Genomic DNA, 9,434 nt, shown 5'->3' on the forward strand with positions numbered 1-9,434 from the left:
CGGTCTTCAGAAAGTCTAGAAAAGTCCGGACCCACACGTGTCTTTAGGGGGACTGACCCAGCATTACGGACTGAGCTATTATAGCGTCTTTACTCTTACAAGACGGTCGAGTGTCAGTAGTTCGGACTCTCGGAGTTGCTTGTGCTTCTGGGAATAGAAATAAAACAAAACTCAAAAAATCGCGAGATGTGCGTGCTTTAATTGAGCATTATTTTGAACGGATATTTTTTGTTTAAACCCTAAATGGTAAATTTCATTGTCATTTTCCTAGAAACTATATTTATTTAGACTACTGACATTACTGGCAAAAGAGTGCAATGCATCATGTCTACAGTCACCGTAGCTTTTTAAAATTATAAGCGTTTCGTTTTTTTTTATTATTATTATTATTATTATTAGTCCCTGACATTAAATGTTCAAAGTAAATACTTAGTTTGCGTTTAAAGAGTTACAGGAAACTTAATCGCTACGTCAAATAAATACACAGTGGGGCCTTTAGTGTACGTTCAGCGGTTCTAATTTGAGTTTAATATGGGATTTAAACGACTTTTTTTAAACAAATGTGATATAAATCACAGATGCACTTTTATTCAGTGGTTAAAGCAGCGACATGGGGATAATGAACCAAAAACCGCGCAACAAAAAGTCTACAGAATGAAAGCTGGCTAATAAGATTTTTCTCAGATAGCTTTGTGCTAAAAAAAGGAACAAAAACAGCTGAAGGTGACAGTTAGTTCATGGTTAATGGGATAAGAGCTACACGGTTTGGGCTGCACACTTCTCATTACAAATGTGCAGCGGGGCCGGGAGACTGAATAGGCACTTTTGAAAACCCTAATATTTAACACATCTGTTAAAATATTCTGATCCATTCGTTTAATGTATTAGCACATATTCTGGCAAAAGAATGAGGAGAGCGAGAGCGCACACAAAATTGGGTAAAAGCGCTTAAAGCCCAATGTTAACTTAATATTGTGGAAAGTCCGAATGATTACATTAAGAATGAGAGCTTTTAAACTTAATATATATATACGATTTCAGTAACATGTTTATCAATGATTACGTTTGAATAACAAAAGTTAACGATTATATATATATATATATATATATATATATATATATATATATATATATACACTTAATCACTGTTTCAATTATTATTGAAACTGTGTCAGAATGAAAAGCAAAGGAGTGTTTCAAAAGGAAGAATAAAAAAATGTATGCGTAATGCTTTCTTGTGAATAAAACGAAAGTATTTTTTGATTATTAGATGTCATCTTAGGACGTGAGAGATTTTAAATTATTTATTCGAAAATTGCCATCGAGTTATTTTTATTCAAATCATCCGATCTAAACTTCAATCACGTTTGTCAGTGTTATGCCACACACTAATATGCCTTCTTTTAATAGCAAACATCCTTCCATTATGAATATTTAGTGGCCTATTTTGTACACGCAGCAGGGGGCTCAAATAAATTTAGTGGAGTCTTTTAATAATTCCCTTATTGAAGAGCCGAGATGACATTTGAAACTTTTAAAATGGGCTTTTAATTATCCCATGTGCAGTGCGTCCAAACAAAACCCTGCTGCGCTGCTTTACAGCGACGTATTCCAAAGAGGCGGTCAATATGCAAACTTGATGACTACGCCTTCTTTGTTCAAACGACATTGTCTATGGCTTGCTTATGAAGTCTAATCCAATCATAAATTGCACTCCTGAACCAATCGGAGAGCTCCGATTTTCGATTGAAAGAAAGTCATGGGGAGAACTTTGTTGAACCTTATTGTTAGAGCTGTCACTTTTGAAAGGGCTTAGCTAAGCAGCCCGTTATAAAACCCTTCTAAGCACTAGGAAGGAGCAGTACAGGATTGCCCCGCTTTCCTATTGGATCCTTACTGAAGCAGTGTCCTCTGAGAACAGACGGACAGGGTGACCGCGGACTTTTTTGTTTGTCTCTTCTCGACTCCACAAGAAGGTGCTGCAATGATGTTTCCAAGTGTCATCGCACCTTCAGCCATCTATCCCAGCCTCCTGCGCCCAGCGCCGGCCCTCACTCTGCCGCAGACCTTGCATTCTGCCTTTACTAGCCATTCCAGCTTTTTAGTAGAGGATCTTTTAAGAGTTAGCCGACCCTCCGGCTATCTACACCGGACTGTCCCATCTCCTAACATGTCTCCACCAGCCTCGGGAGCAACGACATTAAACACTTTATCAGCTGACCATGTCAACAGCCCCTCGGCAACTCGAGTGTCCTGCGCTCAGCAGACATCACTGTCCTCTAACAACGACCCTACGTATTTGAAGTTTGGAGTAAATGCAATTCTCGCCCCTTCGAGAAACGGTAGGATTTATTTTTTTTCCCTTTTCGGTGAAAGAAGAAAGTTATTCAGAGGCTATGTGATTTGCAGTCGGAAACCTTATTAGGCATCATAACATACGACACATGTTATAACAGTACTTCATAAACTGTATACACAGTATGTGTGTTTGTATAACTGTTCAAATAAATAGCTAAAGGCTCACTCTGAACTAGATAACATGTCAAGGGACACTAGATTCAGAACACAAGTAACTAGCGCTTACTTAACAAGGCGGAGGCTTTACTGTGTTTTTGAATTCTTTCTTTTCAGAATCATCTACTACTTCTCTTCAAGGTGTCCATCAAAAGACATTCCAGCTCCCGTATTTCGAAGGCTCCTTCCACCCGTTCATCCGATCCTCCTATTTTCCAGGTAAGGCCATTTTCGTTACCGTTAGACCTCCGCGGTTTCCCTTGTTTCACGCATGTTTTTCGTATTATTTCTTTGCCAGTCCACGGGGACGTGTATATACCCTAGTTCAGAGGTTGGAAGCAGTACAACACTGAGGAATCAGTCTCGCCAATTTGATGCCCTATTTAGCACAAGCACTGACTGCTGACATTTTGCACCGTTTCCCTAATCTACAAATTAGCAGGAATTGTTATGGTCCAAATTTGAGGCGTGTCTCTTCTCACAGAGAAACTGTTGGCATCTCTTCATGGCCTCGGTTTTCCCACAGAGCAAGTGCACTTAGTCACTGTTTGGCAACAAAGGTTTCAGCACCATGACCAATTGGTCAGCTCCCTCCGGGCAGCCACACACAGACCTTGTGCTGACTTTACCTTGCTGCTGATAGGCATTTACCAGTCATGGACTAATTTCTCATTAAAGACCATTCAGCGGTTCAATATTTTCACAAGACCACATAGAGTGTAGTGTGAGTATGTGGGGAGTCCAAGTTGAGGCCCAGCAGAACAGGAAACCAAGTAAACGACGTTGCAATAAATTTAATATTTAAACGCACAGAAACTAAATATCATGAGGATCATCAAAGTCACTTCTCAATGACAAATTAAATTTTGCAGAAACAAGAATTCATTTTCTTAATGTTGTATGACTAAATGTAATATATCCGGTATCCCTTCTTAAAAGTCTACACTGACGGGAGTCCTTAAATAAAAGTGTGGAGCTCCTGAAAAGTTTAGGGCTATAGTTAATGTACATTACAGAAAGAAAAAAAAAAACCTTTATATCATATAGAACTAACGTATGGACTGCGGAATGAGCTGTATGGATTTGCTAGATCTTGCCTTCATTCACTCTAATGATAATAGAATTTGCCTCTTTTCTTAGCAACTTGAATGCCTAAACAAAACAACTCGGGCTTTATGAATGGCTTTTCGTGTTCATTTAATGAAAATGATTTGAGAGCAAAAATAGGCTTCAGTCATCAGTATTCTCCCAATGGTCTTGGCATGCAGTTGTGTTTAGTTTGAAAGTGTAAATCTCTTTTGTTACAATAATATATGGCTTTAGCTGCCTGTCCTCAGTCTTTTTCTGTTTAGTTCATTACTACACAATTACTGTTCACGCTTCATTAGAAGCTCTATCTTTCATTGGAATTTTCTTTAAGGGATACTCTCCCTTTTTACCATACCAATGCCACTGGGAACCAAGCAATGTGCTAATTAGCTGTTTGGTGTCATTTCATTGAAGCCAAGTGCCAGTTTAATAACACTCAAAACATAATGTTTCAATAATGTCTTAAAAAAACGTTTAAATAGGCATCGAGTGCAAACGTTGAAAATTCAGTTGACCCCAAACACTTTCACTCTCTGAAATAAGTATTACAAGAAGGAGATCATAGGAAAATGTTCTCTCAGAATCTTTGGCGATTTTTATTTTCTCTTTCTTATAACTTCGAAGCTGATATTAACTGTCACCTTAAAATGCATGACAAGGGTGCCCGGTAAAGGACGCAACACAAAAATAAGATTTACAAATGAAGGGTTCTGTGTATTTAATTATGCTGTCATTTGTTTGATAGGTTCATCCTCTGTCGTCCCGATTCCTGGAACTTTCTCCTGGCCTTTGGCGGCCAGGGGTAAACCAAGAAGAGGAATGCTTCGCAGAGCTGTTTTTTCTGACGTACAACGAAAAGCACTCGAGAAAATGTTTCAGAGGCAGAAATACATCAGCAAACCAGACCGAAAGAAGCTGGCAGCAAAGCTTGGGCTAAAGGACTCGCAGGTAATTCAATGTTCAAAGGGGCTAACTTGGGAACACACGCGAATTTAAAACACTTACTGGGTTGAACAGGAAATCATTTACAAGAAAAGCCTTGTTTAAAGCATGAACGTTAATCCTAAAATGAATTATTTCAATAATGCACGTGTGAATATACACTAAATTACCAACTCTAAAAGGTTATTTAAAAAAGAGTTGTACGTTTGTGTTAGTGTACACTGGGATAGTTCCTGCTTTGCACCCAGTGCTACCGAGATGGACTCTCGCGGCATCGTAATGGGGATTTCAAAAACAGATGAATAGATCGTTGCGTTACATAATAAATTCTGAAAATGCTATATTTATCCATCCTGTGATAGTTCTCGTTGGAACTGCCATTACATGATTTCTTTCAAGGCACCCTCTATATGTATAACGACAATAGGTAGCCTTGGGTGCAATAACCAAACTACACTCAGCGATCAGTCCAATTTACCGTCGCCAGTTAACATAAACAGGTGACTTTGGGGTGACAGCCGCAGCATGAAATGGAAAGACATGCACATTTCGATCTGCCGGCATTTAAATAGGAGTCGTGTAGCTGCGGAGCTAGGTCTATTTTCATATATTATATATGTTACTATATAAACATGCACAATTATTCATATATACACACATATCCATGAAAAGTACTGTATATTTAAGTGTATGTATGTATGTATGTATATATGTATATATATATATATATATATATATATATATATATATATATATATATATATATATATATATATATATATATATATATATATATATATATATATATATATCGCATACATACACACACACACACATTCATATAAATAATCGCCTCTCCGCTTCTGAAATTTTTAGTAGCTCGCATGCTATCACACACGGTCGCATACATATGAAACCAAAGCCCCTGCTAAAGCCTAGCAAGGTCAGACACCTTGTGGTGAAATTTATGAGTATCCTAAACAATATTAATAGTAACTTTTAGAATTAACGTACTCATTAATAACAAATACATAAATGACGGGCTTTGTATCCTTAGGGTTCTGCCTTGTAAGAAAATGAGAAAAACGTAAATTTGACTTGTTCTTAAATGGACTTGTACCTGCTCCCAGACCCAGAGTTTGACTCCAGGCTCCTCTGCTTCTTACCGCTGTATTCTCGCGCCCTATTACTTTAGTTTCCTTTCATCCCCTGAAGTCTCGCAACTGTGTTGTGTCCGTCTGTTTATGCTGGTCCAAGTACTGATTACTGACTTTGCGCCCCATACTGCCGAATTAAACTACACTTCCGCGAACCGGTCTAAAAAAAGGCGGTTCTGAAAATGCAAAGATACACAGATGATACAGACTGGAGAACCTTAAATTTACGGGAAACACTGGAAGACAAGAGATACAACAAATTTAGTTCACTTTTCGGTCATCAATATTTTTCTATAATTAAACCATAAAGGCATTTGATTGATCTCATATCTGGACATAAACGACTCAATTTTATGGATTAAGAATCATCGAGGTGTTCCCAGTTAAACTGAATAACTAGTGTCGGACTTTAACGAATACTAGTGGGGCCGCTTTTAACAAGATTATTCCGAAAAACACTCATATTACAAGTATATTTTCAGTTATACTGTACCATTTAACATAGTTTTAAGATTGGCTGTAATTTAACATGTGGATTATCGTCCACAAACAGCTACAATTCATAAACACTACAATGCATCTCGAACGTGTACATAGCATGTCACAAACGACGTAATTGGTGACCAAGTATTGATGATTCGTTTTTTCTGTTTCCCAAAAGGTGAAAATATGGTTCCAAAACAGGAGGATGAAGTGGAGGAATTCCAAGGAAAGAGAGCTTCTGTCATCAGGAGGATGCCGAGAGCAGACTTTACCCACCAAAATGAATCCCCACCCTGACCTGAGCGACGTTGGCAAAAAGTCGTCCGAAGACGAAGACTGCCCATGTAGAGACAGTCCGCGCTCCCCTCTTTGTCAATTTCCAACAGATTCAAAACTTACAGACTCTACAGACTCGCACTTAATATCCCCATCAAACTCCAGTAAACCTTCAGATTTCTCAGACTCTGACGATGAAGAAATAACCGTTTCCTAAAAAGAAACAGAGACTAATCAAATCTATATAATGTAGACATTTTATATATGACTTGCATAAAACCGAATATACACGACAAGAGGTGCTGCCCTTTATGGTGCGGTCGGGCAAACGCTCCCGCGCGAGGTGTAATGGGGGGTCAATTCGACAGGAGTTTGAAGTTCACAGAATTCCTTTGTTTGCACATAGCGAGTAAGAAATAGAAAGTAAGTTAAAAAAAAAAAAAAGGCTGCGATACAAATTGCCGACCATATTGTGCTGTGGTCCTTTTAACATGCTCCGCTGGTAAAACCCCATCCTGTTCATCTCTCTCACAAATGATATAAAGGGTTACGCTTCTTTGAATTGAATTGCTGTGTTTGTACAGCTCTTATAAAATGTACGCTGTTTTGTACAATTGTTTTGCTGTATGGAAATTTTATACCAAGAGTATTATGAATGACTATACGTTTTTCACTAGATTCAAATGTTTTTTTAAGTGTTTGTTTTTTAAAAAATGTTTAGATGTTCAATGTATAACTTATAAAACAAATATATTATTTTGTATGTTTCCCTGTACAGAGGTTTAATATGTATATATGTTAATGCTTTGTACAAGCGCCAAATAAAATGTAGAACATGCTAAATAAAGTACTATATATAATTTGAATTTTAAACTCCTGATGTGCGTCATCTATATATGGCTGAGCCTTTTTTGTCCAGTTCGGAAACTCCAGACTGGCATCGTTCGGCGCCGAAGGAAATCTGCATCTAAAAGTGACCTGCCTTACAGCCCACTGATTGAGAACAGCAGAGGGAAATCTACACGAATGCCTGTGTCTTTGAAGTGTGAGAAAACGGCGCTAACTGCTGTGCCACACTGTAGCCTTCGCATATTCATGTATATTATAAATTTCATTTCACACACGCACCGTACAAGCTTTCCCAAAACAACAGATTACATATTCAAAGGCTCAACCCGAATATTGCGATTTTGGGCAGCGTGTGTGGTGGCTGTTTATCCAAGAGGTTTTACACACATAAAATAAGAAAAACCCGTCACTAACTTGAAATAAATTCCCTTCTATATGATAACTCGGGTGTGCCGGTTAAAAAAAAACGATGAATTCAACTTACTTCAAATTAAACCGTCTGACATGAAACGGAACAACTCGAGGAGCGGCCACACATGTCAGAACTACCATGACTCTCCGTCTCCATCTTGTGGCTATATTTTTTACATAAACTTTCAAATTGCTAAATTTGTAGCTCGTTATTAAAATAATCCATTTATTAAATTTAATCAGTTGTCGAATAAATAAAGAGATTAGAGTATCCTATAGTTAAGCTCGCACATTTTCTTTTCTTTTGTGTATACTTATACAGGTATATCCTACTATATCACTCCTAGGTGTCATAGTGGTTCTTCAGAGCAATGCCATAGAGGGACAATTTGTGGCTCCCAAAAGACCCATGAAGGTTTGATAAAAAGCTTGTATTATTTAGATCCGTAACAGGCGCCACGTAGTAAATTTCCATAAATGAATAGCAACAAACTTGTGAAATATCCAAGGGTCTTGACTTTAAAAGGACGTGTGCTGTATACGTTCAGTAAGACAGGCCAAGTCCAGGTTTTCTTAATTCGCTAGTATCCTGCTAGGCAGCCCATACATTGTTGATTTCAGGGTTTTATCTACACATTGGGAAGTTTTTCAAGACACAAAGAACCCATTTTGTATGGAAAGATCAATAAAGTGCCATTGATGAACCATTATTTGTAAGAGTGAACACACCATAATGGCATTTTACTAGGCTTTGTGGTAAAATGCAGCAAGAGTCCTTTTAAAATCAGTAACCCATTGATATTTCAACAAATAAATATTAACCACTATACTTTAAAAATACACCATCTTCATCTATTGATAGTCAACTGGTGAAAGCCATTAGTTAAGAAAAAAAAATCTTGGGAAAGGGATACTTTTTAATAAACATTTTATACAAGTCATTTATACAGTATAGACTAGATCACAAAGGTATGGCTGAAGACCATAGTTCAGTTTGTCCTGCTGTTGTCTTACAGTAGTTGAGGGAGGATGACACTCAGGCACATACACAAGGGCATGTTACCCACCTTAAAAGCTTCTTCAATTTGTAGATGAGTCAGTGGCACACCTCCTTAGATAATTTAATTTTGATTTTAACTTTATTAAAATTACCCAAAGCAAAATGTTATCATTAGCAGGTACACTGTTTAATGCCTTCAGATCCAAATTTGTTATTAAAAAAACAGTAGGCCATTTTGGTGACAATATAACACCTAATCTATAAAATCCATCCATCCATCCATCCATTTTCCAACTCGCTGAATCCGAACACAGGGTCACGGGGGTCTGCTGGATCTATAAAATCTTGACTGGGAATTCAACCAAAAAATAAAATGGACCTAGAAAATGATGGAAGAACCACAGCAGTTGGTGTCAAGAGAAATGGTCAGAGGACAGAAAGTAAGGGGAGGGTAATATCAGGGCAGAGGTGCGTTACTGGCATGCTGGTTTAGAGAGGAGTAGGAATGGGTTCAAAAACACAGAAGGTGCCCAAAGACAACAAGTGCTCATGTGCCAATTACACACTCACGTTCTTAATTCTAGAGGTTATCATGCTGATGTCCAGGTGTGACTTTTGGTAAAGGAAAGCAGAGTCAGGTATGGCAGCCACAAGACAATCACAGAACAATCTAAGCTAGCCATCGGGGTTAATAAGAGTATGAACAAAATGAC

At 37.9% G+C, this 9,434-nt stretch overlaps 1 protein-coding gene across 1 annotated transcript; it reads left to right on the forward strand.

Moving 5' to 3' along the window:
* Nucleotides 1–1,727: 1,727 nt before the first annotated feature.
* dbx1a (developing brain homeobox 1a) lies at nt 1,728–7,176 on the forward strand. The gene is made up of 4 exons (XM_039740406.1): nt 1,728–2,342; nt 2,632–2,733; nt 4,349–4,551; nt 6,364–7,176. The coding sequence occupies exons 1-4, from the start codon at nt 1,985–1,987 to the stop codon at nt 6,676–6,678; spliced, it is 978 nt and encodes a 325-aa protein (XP_039596340.1). The 5' UTR covers nt 1,728–1,984; the 3' UTR covers nt 6,679–7,176.
* The last annotated feature ends 2,258 nt before the right edge of the window (nt 7,177–9,434 follow it).

This window comes from Polypterus senegalus, chromosome 1 (genome assembly GCF_016835505.1).
Source record: "Polypterus senegalus isolate Bchr_013 chromosome 1, ASM1683550v1, whole genome shotgun sequence".
Taxonomy (NCBI): Eukaryota; Metazoa; Chordata; class Cladistia; order Polypteriformes; family Polypteridae; genus Polypterus; species Polypterus senegalus.